The following is a 27,234-nucleotide window of genomic DNA, read 5'->3' on the forward strand; positions in this document are numbered from 1 at the left end:
TCTTTGCCAGAAAGGCAGCCACATAGAATCAAAGAAACGCCTGAGTCACGTTATCTGACAGGATCCGTTGGCCTGGGACACTGACTGTGAGATGCATGCGCATGGATGCGCACGATGTGCTGCGCTAAAAAATGCTAATGTGAAACCAGCCTAAGTGACGCATTGCTGGAATCATGGTCTTAGCCCTTACATCGTACTGCTGTCAGATAACATTGAAAAACACTGCTGATGGATTCCCCTAAAGATATATATATATATATATATATATATATTTTAGTTTTTCACTCTTCTTGTTATAAAAGCCTATGCTATAATTATTCCATTGGCAAATACATATGAGGTCTTGGAGTTTGTTGTAGTTTTGAACATCATTCATTCCATCATGTAATCAACAGAAAAAAACTGAAAAAAAAAATCTCTATGTAAGTCCATCATTTTTTTTTTTTATTTTGTTTTTACTTTGCTCACTGTGCCATGAAAATACCTTGGCAATACGATTTTCCAGGTCAATATGTTTATTGAGATACCACAGGTATAAGTTATTTTTTTACATTTTAGTGGTTAAAAAATTCAAATCCTTGTAAAAAAGAAAGTTGTAACTCCATTTTCTGAGACCTGTAACTTTTTTAATTTTCCATCCATAGAGCTGTGTGAGGGCATGATTTTTTGAGCATGTGAGTTCTTTTTATTAATACAGTTTTAGGTTACAAATGACGTTTTGATCTTTTTTTATTGAATTCTTTTGGGAACTGTGGTAAAGAAAAAATGGCAAATCAGGCATTTCAATTTTTTCTATTTGACATTTAAAATGCATTTGAAATATCTTAAGATTTTCATATATCAGACTTTTTCAGACACAATGATACCACTTTTTTCATTCATTTACTTTTGAATATGGAAAAGAGGTTGATTTCAACTTTTATATAAAATTGTTAGTATACCGTATATACTCGTGTATACACCGAGATTTTCAGCCCTTTTTCTGGGCTGAAAGTCCTCCTCTCGGCTTATACACGAGTCATATAATTGGGGGGGAGCGGGGGTGTCAGAGATCATACTGACCCCCGGCGCAGTCTCTGCAGCCCCCACTTCTCCTACGGTCTCCCTTCCTTCATATGCGCATATTTATGAGTTTAATGAGCGGTACCATGTGGCCGCTGAAGGAAGGAAGGGAGACTGTAGGAGAAACCGGGCTGCAGAGACCACGCCAGGAGGGGGTAAGTATATTCAATATTCACCTGTCCCCGTTCCCACTCTGCTCACCGCTGTCTGCTGCATCCTGTGTCAGTGACATTTAGCCAACAGAAGGCGTGATGATGTGGTTAGTGCATGCTGCGCCCTCTGCTGGCTGAACAGTCACTGACACAGGATGCAGCAGACAGCAGTGAGCAGTGATGGACTCTAGACAGGTGAATATCTCAGGTGCCGGGTCCTGAGCGAGTGGCAACATAGGCACCTGGACCCCAGCGAGGAGAGGTGAGTATGGCATTTTTTTTGCAGCAGCAGCATATGGGGGCATAATATATGGAGCATCTTATGGGGGCAGCATATGAGGGCATAGTCTATGGGGCAGGATAAGGGGGCATATTCTATGGAGCAGCATATGAGAATATTCTATGGGGCAGCATATGGGGGCAGAATATGGGGGCATATTCTATGGAGCAGCACATGGGTGCATATTCTATGGGGAAGCATATGGGGGCATATTCTATGGGGCAGCATATGGGGGCATATTCTATGGAGCAGCATATGGGGGCATAGTCTATGTAGCACCATATGGGGGCATATTATATGGGGCAGCATATGAGGGCATATTCTATGGAGCAGTATATGGGGTCATATTCTATGGGGCAGCATATGGGGCATAATCTATGGGCACCATATGGGGACATATTCTATGGAGCAGCATGAGGGCACAGTCTATGGGGCAGCATAGGGGAGCATATTCTATGGAGCAGCATATGGGGGCAGCATATGGGGGCATATTCTATGGAGCAGCATATGGGGGCATATTTTATAGGGCAGCATATGGGGGCATATTCTATGGAGCAGCAGATGGGCGCATAATCTATGGAGCATGTTATGGGGCATAATCTATGGAGCATCTTATGGAGCATAATGTATGGAGCATTTTATGGAGCATCTTATGGGGGAATAACCTATGGAGCATCTTATGGGGCATAATCTATGGAGCATTTTATGGGGGCATAATCTATGGAGCATCTTATGGGGGCATAATCTATGGAGCATCTTATGGGCCATATTCTATGGAGCATCTTATGGGGCCATAACCCTTATGGAGCATTATATGGGGCATATTATTCTATGGAGCATCTTATGGGGCCATCATTAACTTTTGTGCAGCATTATATGGGCGTATTTTGTATGGAGCATCTTATAGGGCCATCATGAACTGTATGGAGCATTATGTGGGGCTCCTGATTCAATATGAATATTCAAAATCATTTAACCTACTGATGTCTCAATTAATTTTACTTTTATTGGTATCTATTTTTATTTTCGAAATCTACCAGTAGCTTCAGCATTTTCCACCCTAGGCTTATACACGAGTCAATAAGTTTTCCCAGTTTTTTGTGGCAAAATTAGGGGGGTCAGCTTATACTCGGGTCGGTGTATATACGGTATTTATTTATAATTTTAACAACTTTTTTACATTTTTACTTTGTCTTTCAGTTGCCCTTTTCTTTTGGTTCCATTGAACTTGCAATCATTTTATCACTTATACTGTGTAGCTGTGTTATCACTGTTTGCATGCATCTCTTGAGCTCCCCCCTATTGGTAGTTACAAGGGATTTGGAACCTTGTAACATAAAAATAAAACTTTGCACAATATGAAAGAAAACGCACAGAATGTTGGACTTCATGATGTTAATACATTCACAAAAATAATTATTTTTCAATTTTTCACTAATGAAAAATGATGTGAAGCGGTGGAATTCTTTCTACAGAAGGGAAGGGAACATTTACAAATACCTTTTGAACAAATAGATTTTATTAAAAAGGCTATTAAGTTTATCTTAACTCACAAACAATTATTTCAAATTTGATGATCAGTTTTATTTGCAGACATGGGGTACTGCTATTGGCAAGAAGTTTGCGCCAATACAGATGGACAGATGGCCAGACTGTGGGTTATATGGGCATGATGGAGGATCTCAATGGGAAGACCGTGGGTGGGGGGCTTGGTGCGAATATGGTCCTCTGGAAATGTTTTATCAAAGATATTTATTTTGTTTGGTTTGAATATCAAGATTTATTAAATCAATTTTTAAATGATAAAAATAAAAATTATTTTAATTTACATTTTTCTTCAACCACTAGTAACATATTTATTAATTTTTTAGACATTATAGTATTTATAGGTGGCAATACTAATGCTACTAAAACATAGAACAACTCAACTGACAGAAATAGCTATATTTGGATGGATAGCTGCACACTTACCAGTAAGGTTTGCAAATATCCTGAAGGGATAATTCATGTGGATTACAAAAATTTGCACTTAGAAAGAGGATTATTATGAAGAATCATTAATTATTAAAAAAGTGCCCAAAAAGGATACAATCTAGCCAAACTAAAAAAAAAACAAAAAACAAATGAAGAGGTGGAATGTATACTGAGGGAATCTCTTCTATCAACTGAGGTAACAAACAGTGAGAAAATAAAAAATTATTTACCATACCAATTATAATATAATATCACCATTGTAGATTTCTAAAAAGGATTGTAAAATAACATTGGACAATCTTACAGGGAGATAAGAATGTGGGGAAACTAATTCTACTCCAACCAATGTTAGTTTTTTTAAAAAATGCAATACTAAACAGAGCCAGCACAATGTTTTTTTTCCCTGTAAAATTTGTGCGATGTGTAAAACAATTATGAATTACATCTGCATCCACGCATTTGAAACCTCAGAGGGAAAATTTACCACTAAAAATCATATAACATGTTGCACAAAAGGAATTACATACTGTATAAAATGCCCTTGTCAGAAATACTACACTGCTCAAAAAAATAAAGGGAACACTTAAACAACAGAATATAACTCCAAGTAAATCAAACTTCTGTGAAATCAAACTGTCCACTTAGGAAGCAACACTGACTGACAATCAATTTCACATGCTGTTGTGCAAATGGAATAGACAACAGATGGAAATTATTGGCAATTATCAAGACACCCTCAATAAAGGAGTGGTTCTGCAGGTGGGTTCCACAGACCACATCTCAGTACCAGGAGGATGGTCTGAGTGCCCGACGTCCACAGATGGGGGTTGTGCTCACAGCCCAACACCATGCAGGATGCTTGGCATTTGCCACAGAACACCAGGATTTGCAATTTCGCCACTGGTGCCCTGTGCTCTTCACAGATGAAAGCAGGTTCACACTGAGCACATGTGACAGACGTGACAGAGTCTGGAGACGCCGTGGAAAGCGATCTTCTGCCTGCAACATCCTTCAGCATGACCGGTTTGGCAATAGGTCAGTAATGGTGTGGGGTGACATTTCTTCTGAGGGTCACACAGCCCTCCATGTGCTCACCAGAGGTAGCCTGACTGCCATTAGGTACCGAGATTAGATCCTCAGACCCCTTGTGAGACCATATGCTGGTGCGCTTGCTCCTGGGTTCCTCCTAATGCAGGACAATCATGTTGCTGGAGTGTGTCAGCAGTTCCTGCAAGATTAAGGCATTAAAGCTATGGACTGGCCAGCCCATTCCCCAGACCTGAATTTGTTTGAACACATCTGGGACATCATGTCTCGCTCCATCCACCAAAGTCACGTTGCATCACAGACTGTCCAGGAGTTGGCGGATGCTTTAGTCCAGGTCTGGGAGGAGATCCCTCAGGAGACCATCCGTCACCTCATCAGGAGCATGCCCAGGCATTGTAGGGAGGTCATACAGGCACATGGAGGCCATACACACTACTGGGCATCATTTCCTTGTCTTCAAGCATTTCCACTGAAATTGGATCAGCCTGTAATTTGATTTTCCACTTTGATTTTCAGTATCCTTCCAAATCCAGACCTCCATGGGATATTATTTTTTATTTACATTGATCATTTCTATGTTTTATTGTTTTCAATGCATGCCACTATGTAATGAATAAAGATTTGCAACTGAAATATTTAATTCAGTGACATCTGGGATGTGCTATTTTAGTGTTCCCTTTATTTTTTTGAGCAGTGTATATAGGTGTGTTATAGGTAGAATCAAATGTGAGCTGTGAAATAGAATTAAAGAACATTTATACAATATCAAGGGACAGTTCACAGGACACCCATTATCTCAATAATACAAAATAGCACAAGGTGGTAAATTAATGGGAATTGTTATGATGAGTCACCAAAGGAGGAAAAAACAAAATACCAGCTAAGTCCAGAAAAACCAGAGAGGTTGGCAGCTATCGGATTGCAGACCCTTGAACCTATCCACAACAACTAGCAGTAGCCGTGGGGGGTTCCTACGGTGCCCTAGACCCCTCGATCACAGCCGGAGAACTAAATAGCCTAAAGACAGAAAGGGGAAAAACTAAACTGCCCCAGAGCAGACCCCAAAGCAATAGGCAGCCCCCAACATATAATGACGGTGAAGCAAGATGAAAACACTAACACAGATAGAAAGATAGGTTGAGCAAATGATGGGGCCCAAGCTAACTACATTGGACAGGATAGGAAAGCTGCTGTCTGCCATCCGCAAAAACCCTATCAAAATGAGCCAACCGACTGATAGGAAAAACAGGCCCTGAAGTTGCTAGGCTTCAAAAGACTATATCAGCACTCAGGTATATTCTGAAGACAGAGCAAAAGATCAACAGATCAGAGAAAAAAATGGAATTCAGCTCACCCCCGGCCGGGGATGGCAGAACTCCCAAAAAAACAAGGCAAAACAAAAACTAAACTGAAGAGTACAAAGCAGAGCATAAAAACTTAGCTTAGAGATGCAGGAATCAGACTGGTCTCCAAGAATCCAGCAGGAAAATCACAAGCCAGGAAGAAGGGCGTCGGCAGCCTTATATCCAGTCCTCAATTCCAGCCACCCAGTCATCATCTAGCTGCCCAGGTGTTTGGTAATCAGCCTCACTACCTTCCTTCACCAGAGGAAAGAGTTCATCAGACCTCAATGGTGAAGGGAAAAATGAACTCACAACAGGGAATTGTGTTATAGGGTTTAAAACATGTTAAAAAAAACACTGGAGGGGATGCAATTTCATCAGATGTCTAGGGTGAAAAGCAGATGGATATTCACTTTGAACACATTAAGACCAATGGGCCTCAATCGTGAGATAAAATTGTTCGCCTTCTACGTAGCATCAATGATCAGTCACTCCATGGAAGAATGAGCTTTCTAATCAACATCAATAAATGATCAAACACCACCTGGATCAATGTGCCTTCTAATTACCATCAATGGTCAATCACCAACTGGAACAATGTGCTTGGAAACTGACTCATATAAACATGCCCAGCACTGCAGACTGTAATCCCTAACGAAGGAGGCCGAAGCCTCCGAAACGCGTTGGATAATAGCACTCTTGTTTGCAATAGAAGAACGCCGGCAGAGAAGTGATGTCATGCAGATATAGGGCGGCACCTTTTTCCTTTTCAATCAGGTGTCAGGATCAGCACAGCCAGCCAAAACGCTGCTTACTCTGCATCGTACAGAACTGCATGAATCCAGGACACAGTACAGCTTCATCACCGACTTGATCATCTCCTTAAGAATTTATGTGTGCCCCACATGACTCTACCCAGGCACACAGGTAGATGTTAATTAATTCATTTATCAGTGTCATTTGTGCATTTAGCACATAACTTCAGTTTTCATTATTTTTCACTTTTACATGCACAATTGTGCTTGATAGTTTGTGAACTCTTCAGAATTTTTCCTATCTCTGAATAAGAATGACCTAAAACAACATCAGATTTTCACACAAGTCCTTAAAGTAGACAAACAGTACCAAATACAATTAGCTAAAACTATTATGATTATTTTTTTTAAAATAAGGAAAATGATCCAGCATAACTTGTCTGTGAGTGGCAAAAGTAGATGAACCTTTAGGATTAGTAAATAATTTAAAGGGGAAATTAGAGTCTGGTGTTTTCAATGAATAAGATGATTATCAGGTGTGAGTGGGAAACCTTTTTATTTAAAAACAGGGGTCTATTAAAACCTTATTATTGCAAGACGTTTGTAGAAGTATATGATGGCAGGAAAAAAGGAGATTGCTGAGGACTTCAAAAGAAAAGTTGTTGATGTTTATCAGGCTGAAAAATGTAACAAAAACATATGTAAAGAATTAGGACTCTACAGTCAAATATACTGACACTGATTCATCAAAGATTTTTGCCAAAAAAGTGTCATAAAAGTTTTGAAAAGTCTCAAAATGTTGGTATTTCCTCACCAGTTTCTCTCAGCTCCACTAAAATAGGCAAAGCTGTGGCGGGACGGCGTTGAAGCAAGAGAGTGATGCCACCACTTATCTAATTCTCCACTAGGCTCATCCAATTCTCCACATCGCCAATCGTCAGGCACTCCAGATTTATAAATAGGTGTGTACCTTCATGAACTGACTTCCCAACATCCTCTTATCAATACCCAAAAGAAAATCACCAGTCTTAATGAATCGGGGCTATTTTGTACAAGTGGTCACAAACATTCAAGCATAACTGTATTCTGAAGCTCAGATAGATATGTCCACACACCTCATAATCTATGTCCAAATCATCAGAATCCCCCTTGGTGCGGAAATGTTGGGTATATTTATCCACTGTAAAGTTGACTTGCTTGTTGAATCGGTCTATTAGGACAGAATGCCACTGCTGGTCATCCAGGAGGCTCCCCAAGGTCACCACTGTGTGAGTGTTACCGAAACGTAGTTTGGCATCGCCTGGAAAAATATGTAAAGGTCACATGACAAAACCTAAAATCAAAAACACTAATAAATAGCAACTTAATGATCAAATGCATCAATACATATATTTATTTATCTTATAATTTCGAAACAGTAATGTACCGTACTATTCCCTTCACAGACTCTTAAAATCTTTTTTTCTACATGTAAAGAAAAATAAATATATGCCAGTTAAAAAAAAAATAAAATGTAAAAGAAGATGTAAATATATAATATAAACTAATATAAATAAACTACAAAATTATAAAATAATTAATTGGCTGTAGACTTGCTGATAATCCCCACACTGCTCTTTTTTTAGGACAATAGGTTATAAGCTATATTGAAATAGAAAAAAAGAGAAGAAGCTACGGCACAGATTTACATCTCCTGGTGAATTTTATGGGCAATTTCTGACGTTTATGATCGAGAGTCTGGAATTTCTTAACGCAACAGATGTATACAAACTGGGGTGTACACTGATGTATAAGCTAATTAATGGTGACATTTCTCACATTACAGCACAGGGTTTATGAAGACATTTCTGCTGAATATTTAACAGATATGACATACCAAAGCAATGGCCCAAATCAAATTCAGAAGATGAATTTAAAAAAGGTATAAAATGTTTTTTAGTGATTAACGATGATGCTGGCGATTCATGTGATGCTTCCCAGGTCTTTTCTACAAGGTCTTGTTCATGCACAGTTTATCCAGCATCCTACTGGATTGAAATATAAGGCACCACTAAGGCTCCTGAAGGCAAAATTGCCTTGAAAAAAGTTCCAATTTATTTTGCACACGGTGGTTTGAACGTTTTCGGTCTGAATTTAGGCCTTCATCAGAAACTGTGAGCCGTATGTGAAGGGAACCATGTGTTTCAGCGAAGGGAGATTTGCGAGCTGCTCTTCACAGGCGACACAGCTCGTGACTCTCCCTGCGCTAGGACACATGGTTCCCTTCACATATGACTCACAGTTTCTGATGAGGGTCTAAATTCAGACCGAAAACGTTAAAACCACTGTGTGCAAAATAAATTGGAATTTTTTCTTTTCAAAACCATTCCATTGAGTGCCAAGTTTTTTGTTTATATTGAGATTGGGCTGGATACCCTACTTGAGCACCTACTCCCATGACTGTATGAGTGCCGTATATAATCTGTCTTAGTATCTTGGCAAAATTGCCTTGATCCTTAGGTATCTACCAACAATATGTACCAAAGACATAGTACCCAAATACATAAATCACCCATATAAAACTGTTATATAGTTCCCATGTAACAATGTGTTAAATGTTCTATTTAACACATAGTAATCTAATTATTTTTGGACTATGGTTAAGATAACGTGACCTCTTCAGTTTATTCTCTTACAATTTAGCCTTGCAAGAAAAATTTTTGTAATATTTTCTATGCTTCATTCTCACTTTTCTTTTGTAAAGAAAAATTGGAAGTAACAGTCTGAAAAATGTGTTACAATTTATGCTGATTATTATTTTTAGACTCTATTATTAGAACCTATACATAGTAACATAGTAACATAGTTATTAAGGTTGAAGGAAGACTTTAAGTCTATCTAGTTCCACCCATATCATATCCTAACTTGCCATAACATGTTGATCCAGAGGAAGGAAAAAAAACCCATGTGGCAAACAGAAAGCTTCACATTGGGGGAAAAATTTCCTTCCCGACTCCACATACGGCAATCAGACTAGTTCCCTGGATCAACGCAATAGTAAGGAAACTAGTGTATATAACCTGTAACATTATGTTTTTCAAGAAAGGCATCCAGTCCCTTCTTAAATTTTAGTAGGGAATCACTCATTGTAACATCATATGGCAGAGAGTTCCATAGTCTCACTGCTCTTACAGTAAAGAATCCGCGTCTGTGATTATGCTTAAACCTTCTTTCCTCCAGATGTAGAGGATGCCCCCTTGTCCCCGTCACAGGTCTAAGAGTAAAAAGATCATTAGAAAGGTCTTTGTACTGTCCCCGCATATATTTATACATTGTAATAAGATCACCCCGAAGCCTTTGATTTTCCAAACTAAATAACCCCAAGTGTAATAACCTGTCTTGGTATTGCAGACCCCCCAGTTCCCTAATAACCTTGGTTGCTCTTCTCTGCACCTGCTCCAGTTCAGTTATGTCTTTCTTATACACCGGAGACCAGAACTGTACACAGTATTCTAAGTGTGGTCGCACTAGTGACTTATATAGAGGTAAAATTATTCTCTCCTCATGAGCATCTATGCCTCTTTTAATGCATCACATTATTTTGCTTGCCTTTGCAGCAGCTGCCTGACACTGGCCACCAAATGTGAGTTTGTTCTCCACCCATACACCCAGGTCTTTTTCAATGACAGTTTTGCCCAGAGTTTAACAGTTAAGCACATAATTATACATCTTGTTCATTCTACCCAAGTGCATGACCTTACATTTATCCCCATTAAAGTTCGTTTGCCATTTATTAGCCCAAGCTTCTAGTTTACATAAATCCTCCTGTAATATAAAATTGTCCTCCTCTGTATTGATTACCCTGCAGAGTTTAGTGTCATCTGCAAATATTGAAATTCTACTCTCTATGCCCCCTACAAGGTCATAAATATGTTAAAAAGAAGCGGGCCCACTACTGACCCCTGTGGTACCCCACTGCTAACCGTGACCCAGTCCAAGTGTGCTCCATTAATAACCACCATTTGTTTCCTATCCCTGAGCCAGCTCTTAACCCACTTACACATATTTTCCCCTATCCCCATTGTTCTCTTTTTATGTATCAACCTTTTGTGTGGCACCGTATCGAAAGCTTTTCAAAAGTCCATGTACATCACATCCACTGCATTCCCTTGGTCCAGTCCAGAACTTACCTCTTCATAAAAGCTTATTAAATTAGTCTGACATGAACAGTCCCTTGTAAACCCATGTTGATATTGGGTCATGAGGTTATTCATCTCCAGATACTCCAGTATAGTATATCTTAGAAAACCCTCCAGGATTTTACCCACAGTTGAGGTTAAACTTACTGGCCTATAATTTCCAAGTTCAGATTTTGTACCCTTTTTGAATATTGGTACCACATTTGCTATACGCCAGTCCTGTGGTAGAGACCCTATTACTATGGTATCTTTAAAGATTAAAAATAATGGTCTATCTATGAATGTACTTAATTCCTGCAGTACTCGGGGGTGTATCCCATCCGAGCCTGGGGATTTATCAATTGTAGTGATTTTTAGATGCCGCCGTACTTCCTGCTGGGTTAAGCAGGTGCCAGCTGTATTGGTTTGAAACAAGGAGGTCGAAAGAAGCCAACAAGCCCGCATTATCGCTAAAAATATGTCTATCCAACCAGACATAGAGTTTAACTATTTGGTCGCCCTCTCACCCCTAGGGCTGTGGGGTACTTGGTACCGGGCCGATGTCAAGGCGGAAATGTGTCACAGCAGCAGTGGCCCGGTCCGTGGCCCTGGGCACCCAATATCAATGGCGGTGATGTTAATGATGTAATAGTTTATTTGGATAGTTCATCACGCCACCCGTGGTATTGGCAAGTAAGATGTTGAGCCGACGCTGCATGCAGATCCACTGGGACTGATGGTGTGGTGCAGCAAAGATGGTGTAGCTCCCCACAGGTGGAGCTGTAGTCCCAGGGCAGTGTAGGCACAATGGGTGAGGAGAGGCGCAGAATGGTATAGATGTTGTTACTCAGATGTAGCGGTGCTGGAATAACTGGAGGATACCAGAGTATGCGGTTCCAAAGCTTTACTCACTGTTTGCAGTTCACACACACACCTGCCTCCGTACTGTGTTCTCCAGGTCAGGGCCCCAGCCAACCTCCAGGCCAGATAGGATTCTCCCTTCCACACTCCGCCAATATGTACCTTACTGAACGACTCCTCCAATGCGCCTTTAGGAGCGAAGCACTCCAGTACTTAGTTACCCTGGAATGCCACTCTCTAGGTGTTCCTAGTCTCTACTTGTATGACAGACAGCTGTAGCCTGCTTCGGGGACTCCTCACTGCATCCTGGCTCTCTATTCAGTTGCTTGTGTCCCAAGTCTATGATGGGAGCAAGGCGTTATTGGCTCACTACTCCTCCGGTGTCTGTTGCCGTACACAAAGATCCAATCAACCTCGGGGACCGGGCCCCGGCCTTTGCGCTCTGGACTGGAAGGGTTCTCTATCTTTCTTCAACCAGCTTCCCACCGTCCTTCTATTCTCCTTCGTTCCGATCTGTTCTATCTCTCTTATGGAAGGTTAGGTTATCAATCTTATCAGTCTCTTTCTCTGGTCTTTCTCGTGCCAGCAGCCCAGATCACTGGGACCTGCTGCAGCACGTCCTTCAGACACCCATCTTCTCTCTTCTCTCTCCAACTAACCAACAACCTCTAACTCTCACTCTTCCCACTCTTTTATATCATCTCACTCCACCCGCCTCCTAGCACATCTCGTGTTTCGAAGCAGGGTTCCACGAGGGGTGCTCTGCTAACCCCCAGCCTGAAGTTGTTAGGTGGTCCCACTGAACTATCCTGTGTGTGGAATACAGGTGTGGAGTGTGGTCAGGAGTTCCCACCTTACCTGGATGGTGGGGCACTACACCTTAGGAGAAGGTGCAGTACCTCTGTGGCGACTGAAGCCTCACGGGCGCCACACTATTTTTAGCTACTTTCCTCAATGTAGCCATAATCCTTCTGTAGCTGGGGAGTTCTTACTACAGAGAGGAAACATCTAAGTAAATAAGACAATAGCAACAAATATGTTATTTTTTTGTAATATGTTGCTATAAATCTTGTGCTTGAGTGGAATTATTAAGAGACAAAATTTATTACAATTAATCTGATTACAATTTTTTTTTAAGATTGAGAATTTCTGTGGTGTACGATCGCTAACCCTAAACATCTGAACACTATGTCGGTCTGGAGTTCAAGGGTTCATCGGTAATATAACTCTCAGGACTTACTGTTCAGCTATATGCAAATATCACATTACCCAATATGTCGGTCTGGGGTTCGAAGGGTTCATCGGTAATATAACTCTGAGGACTTACTGTTCAGCTATATGCAATTATCACATTACCCGCATTTTCAAATGTACCTATCCTTCTATATAATAATATAATGGTTAGTTCGTTAGTGATGAGATGCTTTATTTGTGTACAGTGAATCAAGAGTATTATGCCAAATACTCCCATGTATAGTATTTTGGGGCCCTCCGGGGGATCCCCCATTCTCCCGTTGGTCAGTCCAAACCTGTCTGAACATTATTTACTCCCAGAGTTGCCGTAATATATTCTTCATTCATAAAAGGCATTGCAGAGGGCATATTATGATTTACATTATGGATTAAATCTGAAAAATAAACCCTCAAAAGCAGTTTTCAGAAATTAATTTGAATAGTCCATACCTAGGTTAATGTACAGTGTCAATTTTCCTTTCTGTAGCTCCAGAGTAATATAATCGCCACGCTGTCCTTCTCCATGAAATAATACGCCTTCGCTCTGCATGCTCTTGAACTTCAGGGAAATGACATCTTTAAATGTAGTCATCAGTTTCTGATTGAACCTGTATAGGAGGGAGCTTCTGCCATCAAAGTCGGCTACATCAGATTCTAGAATGAACAAACAAAGAGGCAGTTGACAAGCGGTGAGGTAAACACACAAGCAAGGTCAATGATAATACTGCTCATTTTTGACATGAACAGAAGTAGAGGCTTATTGGCGAATATTATTCAGTCACTGCCTACTCACTTATGTCAACCATTGTACAATTCTAAAGATTTAGTGTTTTTACTGGAAATATTTTCCTTTAAAGAGAACCTGTCATCAGTAGCAGGCATGCTAAACTAAAGAAATGGGTATAAAGTTGCTGTTCTACTGATTTAATAGATACTTTCACTGTATAAATCAGCTGTCCATTAATGATCATTAGATGTTTGGGTGTAATAAGCTGTTTGTGCATCTGGGAGGGCATGTGGGTGGGGTCTCTGTCTCTGAGATGGCCCATCAACTGCATCTGTTGTTCATATTTCCATACTGTTTAAATTTTCACAAAGCTGTGGGCTGCACATGCACAGATTGACCTGGTTGAGGGCTTCAGCAAAATGGCGTCGGTGTCAGAGCATGCATACATTGACTTCTCGACCATCTTCAGTCAAATGGCACTGGTGGAGGGCACATGTGCAGATTGAGATCTCAGCTCGTCATTGAGCCGAGATGTCTATCTGCACATGTGCTGACACCAGCGCCATTTATGTGAAGCCCCTTGTGAGATGAATGTGCGCAAGCACCTCTCGCTGTTAGGACAGCGCCTATGCAAAATTTTAAACAGTATCAAGATACGAATACCAGAATCAGCTGAGGGGCTGTGGCAGGGCTGAAGACCCTTTTCACAGTCCCCCCAATGTATGAACACCTTATTGCATCCAAACTTCTAATTATGATTAAAGAACAACTAGGCTTCAGATTCCTACACTGAATGTACAGTATCTATTAAAGAGAACAAGCCATTAGGATCAATCATGCATGTTAAACTAAATGTACGGGCATAAAGGGTCTGTTCTACTGATTTATTAGGTGTCTTCACTGCAGAAATCTGCAGCCTGGTTGTTCTTTAATGATCATTAGAAATTTGAGTGCAATAAGCAGTTCATGCATCAGGGTGGGCATGTGGGGAGGGACTGAAAGAAGGCTCTTCGGCTCTACTATGGCCCCTCAGCTGCCTCTGGTGCTTGTTTCTTCATAGTGTTTAAAATTTGGCACTGGTGCTGTCCTAACAAATGGTGCCACTTGCACACAATCATCTCTTGGTGGGCTTCAGGAGTATGGCACTGGTATCAGTGCAGGTACAGATTTAGGTTTTGATTCAATGACAAGCCAAGATCTCAATCTGCACATGCGCGACTTCTGGCACCATTTTACTTAAGGCCACCGGGAGATCAATGTGCGCATTCGCCGACACTGGTGACATTTTACTAAAGATTGCAACCATATCAATCTACGAAAGTGCCATCCGCAGTTAGGATGGTGCCGGTATGAAATTTTATACAGTATGAAGATACAAACAGAAGAGGCAGCCGAGGGGCCATGACAAAGATGAAGACCCTGCCCAAAGTCCCGTCCCACAGGCCAGCCCTGATGCACAAACAGCTTATTACCCTCAAACTTCTAATGATCATTAAAGAACAATCAGGCTGCGGATTTCTACAGTGAAGGTACCTATTAAATGAGTAGAGCAGAGCCTTTGGTTTAACATGCGTGATCCTGACGAAAGGTTCTCTTTAATATTAATGTTTGCTTTATATAATGAAGGTAAATGATTGCTAAAAAAGGAAATAATTCCATGCGTGTTTCCAGTGTGTTCACATTGTGTAGGACTTGAATCAAGTGTTGATGTCTAATATAGCAGAATGTTTTATCATTGCCTTCCTTTTCCCACCTCTGCCGGTAAGCAATTACTGTACTGTTTCTTCTTATGAAGATTCGGCTAGTATAGGATGTTATGGGCGATGTTCCCTTAGAAAAAAAAATCTGAAATAGCCATACATATAGCCAGGCATTAATTTTCTTGTAGTAAAAATTCTGGAGCCGATTCATCAAAGCTTTTACACCAGAAAAAATGGTGTAAAAGCTTTCAAAGGTCATAAAATTCTTGTGCAACGGCCAGTGATTTTTGGCGTTTTTATGACAGCTTGAATTGGCTTCTATCTAAATGGACCGAACTGAGGTGGGACAAAAGTCAAAGTAATCAAAAGTGACAGCATTTTGTACGCGATAAATGATATTCCAGTCCCTGAGAGGTATGGCTCATGGAGGTTAATTCCACTCAAAAGAGATGCAAAATTCACTAAGTAGTGTGGACCACTTAATGAATTTTGGCAGCTTCTACTACAGCAAGACTAGGGTATCCCGATCAAGTTAGAATGGTCTGCCTGATCACAAAAAAGGATCACTTTGGGACTCTTTAATTAAAATAAAATGAAAATCTGTCTGTGCAGTGTGTTATTACAAAAGCTGTTGGTTGCTGCTGGTTACCATCTATTTTCCTATAGCAATTTATGTGAAGGTCACTCACTTTGACATCATGAAGATCTGTATGTGATCTTGGTAAAAGAGCTTTGAAGGGGTTGGATATGGTCTACCAGCCCTCAGAGGATCATACATATCTTTTCAGTGCATTTGAAGGCATTGGAGGATTTTTAATTTGCAGAAAGCGCAAATCAATTAAAAAAAAAAAATGGGCAAATTGAAGTTTCTCTCAACTCTAGTACTACTCAAATACAGTAAACAGTACACCTACTGTTGGTCTGTGCTTGTGTGCAAATGAAAATCAACTTAGCTGTCACATGCTAATTATCAGTGACTGTCAGGCCATGTGCACACGTTGCGGAATTGCCGTGGAAATTTCCACGGGAATTGTGCAACTCCCTTCCGCTGGAAATACTCTAGAATTCCGCATGTGTAATTCCTGCATACAGTAATTCCCACGTTTTAACTAGTGTTTTACAAGCGTAATTAGCTTGCAGAATGCTAGCGTTTTAAAAGCGATCTGTAGTATCCCTTGGAAAACTGATTGACAGGTTTACTTTTGAGTCTGCCTATGCGGCATCAGTAGTAAAAAGATCTAATGTTAAAAATAATAAAAAAATAAAAATGGTGTTTTTCTCACCTTCCTGCATCCCGCGCAGTGTCCCCGATCCTCGCAATGCTCCCGTGAAGTCCCGTTCCCAGCGATGCCTTGCGACAATGACCTTTGATGACGTAAAGGTCTCGCGAGGCCGCTATGGTGTCGCGAGACTGCAACTTCATCAAAGGTCATTGTTACAAGGCCTCACTGGGAACAGAAGTTGCCGGGAGCATCGCTGAGGCCTAGGAACGCTGCGGGGGACGCCGGAAAATGAGAATATCAACATTTTTTATTTTAATTCTTTTTTTAACAGGGATATGATACCCAGGGCCTGGAGGAGAATCTCCTCTCCTCCAGACCCTGGGTACCATCCGCACATTTTCTGCTTACTTTGCGCATGATGGGCACAGCCACATGCAGAGAGTAAGCGGAGCAATGCTTTCCTATGTGTGCAGAATTCCCTTGATTCCGCACAATAAATGAGCATGCTGCATATTTTTCCGCGATGCGATTTTGCCGTGGAACAATTTGCAGCATTAGCACAGCATGTGCGGAATGCCATTGAATACAATGGGTTGCTTATTTTATAAGCGTTTTCACCGGGAAAAAAGCGCGTAAAATCCGTGGGAATTCCGAACGTGTGCACACAGCCTAGTAAAACATAGCTGGCACTTGATAATTATCAATGGCTTTCTCACACAACATTGTTTTCGCTTGCTAATTATCTTATTGATTAGAAAATGGTATGTGTTATCAGACCTTGAATTGGTGACATTTATATACTGATCTTAGAATAGGCTAGCAACATGTAATCAGTGGGAACCACACCAAACCACACCAAACCACAGAAAGAAGGAATATCTGTTCTCTGCAGTACTGTGGCCCCCTCACTGTTTATCAAAACACATTTTCTCATCCATGCAAAAGTCTGTTCCTGGCACTGGTGCTCTTCCTTATTTAACCCCTTTACCCCCCAAGGGTGGTTTGCACGTTAATGACCAGTGATAAAAACGGAAATTTGACAAAAATTTTGAAAATTTTGCAATTTTCCAACTTTGAATTTTCATGCCCTTAATTCACAGAGATATGTCACACAAAATACTTAATAAGTAACATTTCGCACATGTTTACTTTACATCAGCACAATTTTGGAACCAAATTTTTTTTTGTTAGGAAGTTATAAGGGTTAAAATTTGATCAGCGATTTCTCATTTTTGCAACACCATTTTTTTAGGGACCATATCACATTTGAAGCCATTTTGAGGGGTCTATATGATGGAAAATACCCAAAAGTTACACCATTCTAAAGACTGCACCCCGCAAGGTGCTCAAAACCACATTCAAGAGGTTTTTTTCAAAAAAAGTGAAATTTAGATCCAATTTTTTTTATTTTACCAAGGGTAACAGGATAAATTGAACCCAAAAAGTTGTTGTCCAATTTGTCCTGAGTACGCTGATACCCCATATGTGGGGGAGAACCACTGTTTGGATACATGGCAGAGCTCGGAAGGAAAGGAGCGCCATTTGACTTTTTCAAACTAAAATTGGCTGGAATTGACATCGGACGCCATTTTGTGTTTGTCGGGCCCCTAATGTGCCTAAACAGTGGAAACCCCCACAAGTGACACCATTTTGGAAACTAGACCCCTAAGGAACTTATCTAGATGTGTGGTTAGAACTTTGAACCCCCAAGTGCTTCACAGAAGTTTATAACGTAGAGCCGTAAAAATAAAAAATCATTTTTCATTTTCACAAGGGTAACAGGAGAAATTGGACCCCAAAAGTTGTCCAATTTGTCCTGAGTACGCCAATACCCTATATGCTGGGGTAAATCACTGGGCGCACAGCAGAGCTCGGAAGGCAAGGAGGACCGTTTGACTTTTTCAACGCAAAATTGGCTGGAATTGAGATCAGACGCCATGTCGCATTTGGAGAGCCCCTGATGTGCATAAACAGTGAAAAAACCCAATTCTAACTCCAACCCTAACCCCAACACACCCCTAACCCTAATCCCAGCCCTAACCTTAACCCTAACCCTTACTTTAGCCAGAACCCTAACCATAACTTTAGCCCCAACTCTAGCCCTAAATTTAGCCCCAACCCTACCTTTAGCTCCAACCCTAACCCTAACTTTAGCCCCAACCCTAACTTTAGCCCTAACCCTAACTATAGCCCCAACCCTAACCCTAGCCTTAACCCTAATTGGAAAATGGAAATAAATACTATTTTTATTTTATTATTTTTGCCTAACTGAGGGGGTGACAAAGGGGGATTTATTTACATTTATAGTGGGTTTTTATGTTTGGCAGCTGTCACACTAAAAGACGCTTTTTATTGCAAAAAATGGTTTTGCATCACATTTTGAGAGCTATAATTTTTCCATATTTTGACCCACAGAGTCATGTGAGGTCTTGCTTTTTGCGGGACGAGTTGACGGTTTTATTGGTACCATTTTCAGGCACATGACAATTTTTGATCGCATTTTATTATGATTTTTGGGAGGCAGAATGAACAAAAGCCAGCAATTCTTGAATTTCTTTTGGGTCGGGCATTTATACTGTTCCACATATGGTAAAATTGATAAAGCAGTTTTATTCTTCGGGTCAGTACGATTACAGCGATACCTCATTTATTTTTTTTATGTTTTGGCGCTTTTATACAATAAAAACTATTTGACATAAAAAATAATTATTTTTACACCACTTTATTCTGAGGGCTATAACTATTTTATTTTTTTGCTGATGATAGGGTATGGTAGCTCGTTTTTTGCGGGACAAGATGACGTTTTCAGCGGTAACATGTTTACTTATATCCGTCTTTTTTGACCGCGCGTTATTCCACTTTTTGTTCGGCGGTATGATGATAAAGCATTGTTTTTTGCCTCGATTTTATTTTTTTATGGTGTTCACTGTAGGGGTTAACTAGTGGGATAGTTTCATAGAGCGGGTCGTTATGGACATGGCAATACTAAATATGTGTACTTTTATTTTTTTCTATTTACATAACGAAATGTATTTTTTGAACAATATTTTTTTTTTTTATTTAGGAATTTAAAAAAAAATATTTTTACACAGTATAATTTTTTTTATTTACTTTTTTACTTTGTCCCAGGGTGGGACATCACTATATAGTGTCAGATTGCTGATCTGACACTTTGCACAGCACTGTGTCAGATCAGCGATCTGACAGGCAGTGTAGTTGGCTTCTTAGCGCCTGCTCTCAGCAGGCACTGACAAGCCACCTTCCTGTAGGACCCAGAAGGACCCCGCGGCCATCTTGGATCGGGGGTCCTGCGGGGAGCAGGCCCTGGGAACAACGCAATGTTCTGAGGGTCTCAGGGAAGCAGACAGGGAGCCTTCTCCCTGCGCGATGCTTTCCTATGTCATCGGAATGCTGCAATCATGTTTGATCGCAGTGTGCCAGGGGTTAACGTGCCAGGAGCGGTTTCGTGACCACGCCTAGCACTTAGTGCCGGGTGTCAGCTGTGATAATCAGCTGACACCCAGACGCGATCAGCTGCGCTCTCCCCGTGAGCGTGGCTGATCGCATATGACATACTATCTCGTCCATGGGCATTAGGACTCAGGGCACATGGACGGGATAGTAAGTCATATGTCAGAAAAGGGTTAAAGGTTTTAGGCTGTGCTGGCACAGCTGCATGTACAATACTAGAAACCTGCCTTGTGGAAGGTTGATTCACTTAGTTGCTCCATGAGGTAGACACAGGCACACGCGTGGTTAAAGTCTCTGGTTGGTTTATTGTATCATAAACCAAAAACCCAAACTGGGAACAGAAAAACAGCCTGTCTGGCTCAAATGAAGATAAAAAGTTCATATACAGTCCTGCCCAGTTCCTCTGGGTCAACACCTATAGCAGCTCTCCCAGGAGCTAGCAGTCAGGAGGCTTCCTTTCCTCCATAGATACCGAAAAACAAAACTAGCCGGTAATTTAACTCCCTCCATCCTCACCCTGGAGGTGGAGAGACGGTGAGTAGGCATCGCGCTCATCTCTGACCTATCCACCATAAAAGCCATGGCCATATATAGCAACTGGATTGCTGTCAGCACATATGCTGGAGAAAACAATTATGGCTCATCTCCCCTCATGTATGGCACCAGTGGCCCTGTTACAGCCTGGATACCATTTTAAGGGGCTATAGTCTCTCTATGCTTCCCCAACCTCCAGAGCAAAATAATATTAATCATAATAATAATAATAATATCATAGAGTGAAAATATGTACTTAATGTATTTATTTGTTATTGCATTGATGATTTTAGTTTAACAATTCAACCAACTAAGACATAGATGTACTGTGTGATATAATGAGTAAAGTAAAAAGGTGAAATCGGTAATTCTATAGAGTTTTATTCAATCTTTGATGCAGTTATTAAAGAGGAACAGACATCAAAGAGAAAGTTCTGCTGTCATTTCCACTCTGTATATTCTGTGTAATTGCACAATATGCATGGGCTTCTAATAGAATAGTAATTACAGGGAGAACATTTCCAATTTGAGACCATATAAAACCTGCTGCGCTCTCCTGAGGGCTCATATAAATGGTAAAGTAATGAAAACAAATACTTATGCACCTGCCTATTATAACACTACAAAAGAAATACAAATTTTATAATGCACCTGCATTTCACATGGACAAGCTGGAAATACCCAGGGGTCTTATTACTTGCATTCCAGACTTCTCTATTACAGATGAAATGTTATTTCGGGAAAGTGTTGATCCAGCAACAAGGTCTAAGTCTCTTTAATACGTTTTAGAGGGTGAAGGCTAGCCACTCTGGACAGATGCCAAAGAAAACCAAATGTAAAATACTCATATTTCTCTCTCTTTGTATCTATGTATCCACGTATTGGAAGATGGCCGCTGGACACATCACTGAAGGAAGATATAACTGAAGGGAGATACAGGTGGATGTCCTCAGTGATTTAAGCTCGGAAGCCAGATCCAGCATGTATAGCGCTAAAAGTGTTACTAGAGCATGGCAAAGGACGGGTTCACAAGCAGTCAGAGAGATGGGTAGGACTGGCTGCTCACATATTCACATATATGTATCCCCACCCCAGGGTGTGGCATGGCGGATAAAAGAAAGTCCAGCTGTATCATTATTACACAGTGAATGGAGGTAAGAAGACCTCCTGTGTGATGTCTCCAGACTGAGTTTGTGTACTAGATGCTATACAGCCCAAGTGTACAAGACTATCACCAAAGTACCGCTATTTGGACTGTTTATGTTGTTTTTCTTTTGTCTGCATTATTTCCTTTGTTTTAAGGCATAATTTATGGAGTCTTAATAAACTAGCCTGGACATGTTACTTGCTTCCTGTGGCAACCTCAAATGCAACCAAGTGAGTAGAAACATTATAGTTGGTGAAGAAGAATGGGCACGAATACTGAGGAGCATATGTGACTACCGTGGGGAAACTGGTATGTCTTGGGTAAAAGCAGCTGCAGGAGGAAAAGCAGACAACATGGAGGAGTTGATAAAGCATCTGGTTAAGGCTGGGTTCATACTGCGTTATGGCAGTCCGTTAGACGGACTGCGTTACAAAGTGGCATAACACGATGTAACACATCCGTTAACACACCCATAGACTGCCATAACATAGTGCATTGCTAACGCATGTCAAAATCGGCATGCTATAGCGATGTGCCGTCATGCTGTGATGGACCCTCAGACGCGGTCTACAGCGTCCGAGGGTCCGTCACTGCTAGGGCAGATGAAGCATTTGCGCTAGCGGGAGCTCATAACGTGATTACGTTATGTGAGTAGCGTTAATGCAGTCCGTCAACACTATGCATTGAACAGACTGTATTAACGCAGTATGAACCTGGCCTAAGGCTAATCTCCAGCAGCAACAACTATGTCAGCAGCATTTGTACTGACAACAGCAGCAGCGGATGCATCAGCAGCACAAGCAGCGGATGTAACACCTAGCAGAGACAATATATGTCAGGGCAACCAAAGTCAAGGTGATGATTCACACGTGAGCAAGACATGAAACATAGTCTTGAAAAATATGCATTCGGGTGATGATGTTGAGGCATTCTTAACGGTATTCAAAATGGTTGCGGAAAGAGGGAAAATGCCTCCAGAGCAGTGGGCAGAGGTTTTGGTACCAAATCTAATGGAAAAACCACAGAAGACCTATTATGACTTGGCCTTGTAGGATGCAAAAGAGTACACCAAGTTGAAAATATCACAGTAAAAACCACCCTGATACCAAATGTTCAACCTATTACACCTGGTTCAAATGTGGCTGCAACTAGAATCCTCCTCTCCATCACAGATGGTGGAGCGGGTCATCATTGACAGGTTCATACACTCCCTTCCAAGGCCAATGACAGCACATGGCAAGACGGATGGGAAGGGAGCACTGCCACTAGGAAAAGATTAGAGAGACAACTTCGGGAACATGCCTGGACAACCCTGAGCACCATGACATCCCTACATGGATTCTTTCACCCCATGTAGCAATTGAAATCCTATCCTTGTCTTGCCCTAAGCACAGCCCTGGCTAGTGCATGGGGCTGCAAGAACGCTAATTTTGCGCTATAATAGAGACACAAAAGTAAACAGACAAGGGTAAAAGAAAACAGCAATCACTCTAAAGGTAAATAAAGGGAAAGGGAGAGGAAAAACAAAAGGGAGATAAGGAAAAGGAAGGCACCTAACAAACTTTCAAACTCCTAAATTACTTCTCTTTCCAAGGCTCACAGTTACAAACCAATGCCAAGACATAGCAAGGTATCAACGGCAACTACGCAAACTAAAAGGTAAGTACTTATACCAGAGGGGAGTGAAGAAAATCAGAACAGCTGAGATATCTCAGGACGGAAAGCTTTAGGAGACAAGCAGGAGTGTTTAACCTTTGCAAGGAATGAATAAGGAAAATCTGCATAGCTAACAGGAAAGCAACACAGATTCAATCAGTGCAGGCTTGCATGTAGCCAAGCGCTGCAATCTTCTGACTCCTGAAATAGAGGAGACCACTCTCTGTTGCAGTATACCCATGACAGTGAGGTCCCAAAATGGGGAGGACACTCAAAAGAAGAGAACTAAAGCCACATTTGGGGGGCATCTAAGGGCCCAGGAAGCAACTGAGTTATTTCTGAAGGCCCCATTTAGTAACGTTATTTGTTGGAGGTGCCATGCCTCGGGTAGCATAGCTGCCCATTGCTCCATGACCACCGAGTCCATGGACTGCACCATTGGTCAGCACTGGTCCTACCATGCATATCCTGCCTGTATTGTTGACTCTAAACCCAGCGAAGGGCTGAAGGCATGTCATCCATCAGTGATCAGAGTGACAATGACTGATTTGTTGGGTTCAGGAAATTTGGTAACTCTAGTGAGGGCCAAAACTTCCTTACCAGCTGATTCCTGAGAATATGATTGGCGTTGGCAGTATCCATGAGGATGCTAAGGACTACCCTGTGGCCTGAGTGGTCATTGACACAAACCATGGCACATAGTCACATGAGGTTGGAATAGTCAAAGACCTATTACACTCTTTTATAATAGGGCAAGACTTTGCCTTGTTTTGGGACTTGTGGGGGAAAATAAGGTTACCTGGTAACTCAAGCAACAGCCAGGTCACCATTAAACAAATCTCAACTCAGCCTGAGTCTGATAGGTTTCTCATTTGTGTCCTTGTTTGCGATGAAGATGAGGCAGCATCCACTGAAGCTAACATCCCTGAGCTGTGGGTGTCCATGAGGAACTTTGGAACCATCCAACTCAGGGACCAAACTCTTAAAGGAGTGCTTGATAAGTAACTGTTCTAAATAGAGTTGCTCAAGAGCCGGGGGTTATCACCCAAAATTCTTATTTTGCCATGAATGGGAAATTATTATATCATGTCACGAAGCAGAGGGGTGAGGTGATCAAGCAGTTGTTGGTACCAGGACCCTACAGATGCAGGTATTTATTAGATATATATCATAGCCATGTCTTAGGTGTTCCTCTTGGGGGTAGACAAAACCCAAAAATGGATTCTTCAGAGGTTCTACTGTCCCAGTGGTCACAGAGAGATAATTAATTATTGCAGATTTTGTCCAACCTGCCAGCTAATCTCCCCGGGCGCTCACTTCTGTAGATCCTAGTGTCGCTACCCATCATTGAGGTCCTGTTTGATCGCATAGCGATGCATTTAGTGGGACCTCTGAGCAAGTCCACTTGAGGGCATCGGTATATCCTGGTAGTACTCGATTATACTACACTGTACCCAGAGTTGATACCGTTAAGAAACTCCTCCACTAAATGGATAGTCTGAGAGCTTGTCCATGTCTTTTCCAGAACGGGAATGCCAAAAGAGATATTAATAGACCAAGGGACTCTATTCATGTCGAAAGTCATGAGAGAGTTGTGCAAAGCTCTACAGATCACAACACTTAGAACTTTGTTGTACCACGCACAGATGGACAGTCTCATAAAAAGATTTAATAAAACCTAATAAAACCTTGAAGATCATGCAAAAGAAGGTTGTAGAGAAGGACGGCCGATGATAATGCGCATATCAGTATCTAGTACCTAGTTCCATCAGGAGATGCGCTGTCGTAATTGTGCATACCTGGAAGAATGCATCCCACCTTGGAATGCATAACAATTCTAGTATCACAAACAGATAGATCTTTTATAGTGTAAAAAACCGAAGTGTATGTTTCATCTTTAAACTCATAGTCAATAGCGGTGAGTCCCATTCCCTTCTGGATCTACTGAAGGGACCGGAGCGTTTGGCATCTCACTTCGTGGTGACCAACGGGCACACTGCACGCCTTTCCTCACAGTCTTTGTCAGCGGCGGCGATGCTTGGGCGCGGGCCTGTACTGTACCGATGCTCGAGGGCCGAAGCACACACTTCTCTCTGCTGTGCGCTGTCTGTTACTGCCAAGTCTGCCTGTTTCCGTGCGCGTTGAGGCTGTAAATGCATAGCCAAACCCCCTGCTTCTGCATGCAAGGCATCGTTTGGTCCCTTAAGCTTTCCCCCGGACAACAGAGGAGACAGACCCATAGTTCCGGAACCGGCACAGAACAGGTATCCGCGGCACTTATGCATGGAGTACTCTGACAAGGAGGGAAAAGTTTTGGAAGATGCTGAAGGAGTTCCTTGCCGACGGTATCTGCATCCTCTGTGATTCCTCTGTGCCTTACAACTGTTGGGTATCCAAGTTAGACACGTGACATGAACTGTCTCTCTACGCCTTGGAGGTCCTGGCTTGCCCTGCCGCCAACACTTTGCTAGAGCGTGTTTTAGTGCCGCTGGGGGTATTATAACCGATAGGTGCATCCGTCTGTCAACTTGAAATGCTGGCAGTCTGACTCTTGTCAAAATGAACAAGGGCTTGAATGGGCCAGATTTTTTAACTCCACTGAATGACAGCAGCGGAACATAAACTCAAATCTTTTTTTGTCATCCTCCTCTGCCTTGACCGCCTATATCAACAGGGTAATCATGCTACCCTCGCTATAAATTTTTTAATGGTGTTTAACATGCCCACATTAACATTTTTAGAGACCAACCTCGACCATTATTTTATACATATGTATACCCCACAGGGGTAAAGGTTTTTCGGCCCATGCACTTAGTGCATGGGCATTACCAGTCTAGGATACACACTCCTTAACAATGGGAGAAAATGTTTTCTAATGCCCTCCACTATGTCTCTTCAAAGGGGTATTGGAATGCCTCCTAATTTTTGGCATCCCTTGCACTTAGTGCATATGCTTTACCAGTCTAGGAGACCCACTCCTTAGTAATGAGAAAAAATACATTTCTGAGGATCCACCTTCTAGTGGAGGTAACATTTTTTAACCCTTTTGTGACAGAGCCAATTTGGTCCTTAATGACCAAGCCAATTTTTACAATTCTGACCACTGTCAGGTTATAGCTTTTGAACGCTTATCGTATCCCAATGATTCTGAGATTGTTCTTTCGTGACATATTGTACTTCATGTCAGAGGTAAAATTTCTTCAATATAACTTGCTTTTATTCATGAAAAAAATTTAAATTTGGCAAAAATGTTGAAAATTTAGAGTTTTGTTACACTTAAATCAGAAAGTGGTGTCACACGAAATAGTTAATAAATAACATTTTCCACATGTCTACTTTACATCAGCACAATTTTAGAAATATTATTTTTTTTGTTAGGACATTATAAGTGTTCTGTCCCCACTTAAGATGATTGAATATGTGTAGTATGGCGATGGTGTGAGATGCCCTACCTTCGTGTCATTGAAGCGGGACAGACAGGACCAGGTGTCCTACTGTGTGGATGGATTCAAATGTAAGCGCAAAGAGATGAATCAGCAGTGGTTTATTTGAACCATAACCCAAGATATAAGGTGGCACGATACAGATGGTACAAGTAGCTGTTACTGTGTTTGTCTTGTGGGTGTTCACCCCTGGAGCCACTGAGGTCAAAAGACTTTGCTTTCTGCAGCCCAAAAGAGATGTGTACTTCTCACATGGTGACTGGAAGTAAAATAGATGCCAGGAAGTGAGATCATACACAAGGTTGCAGGACACTCCCACATGCTAGAAAAAATGTAAAAGGAAGAGTGAGGGAGTGACACAAAACTTTTGGTCAGTAGGTGGCAGCAGCAGACAAGCATGAAAAACAAGCTAATAATACAATAGTACATTGAAAGATATGAAAAGGATATGAAAGGAATAGCACACTCC

The 27,234-nt window shown here is 41.4% G+C and overlaps 1 protein-coding gene across 1 annotated transcript in view; it reads right to left on the reverse strand.

Annotated features, from left to right (window-relative positions):
* The window catches only part of LOC141082763 (contactin-associated protein-like 5), a 581,387-nt gene that overhangs the window by 248,738 nt on the left and 305,415 nt on the right, over positions 1-27,234 (reverse strand). The window contains exons 5-6 of the mRNA XM_073566679.1: positions 13,315-13,518; positions 7,729-7,913 (exon numbers count right to left, since the gene is read on the reverse strand). Of these exons, the coding sequence (XP_073422780.1) occupies positions 7,729-7,913; positions 13,315-13,518 (389 nt within the window). The remainder of the gene's footprint in view (positions 1-7,728; positions 7,914-13,314; positions 13,519-27,234) is intronic.

This window comes from Dendrobates tinctorius, unplaced genomic scaffold, assembly GCF_039654945.1.
Source record: "Dendrobates tinctorius isolate UK_male_01 unplaced genomic scaffold, ASM3965494v1 ptg000019l, whole genome shotgun sequence".
NCBI classification, from domain to species: Eukaryota; Metazoa; Chordata; class Amphibia; order Anura; family Dendrobatidae; genus Dendrobates; species Dendrobates tinctorius.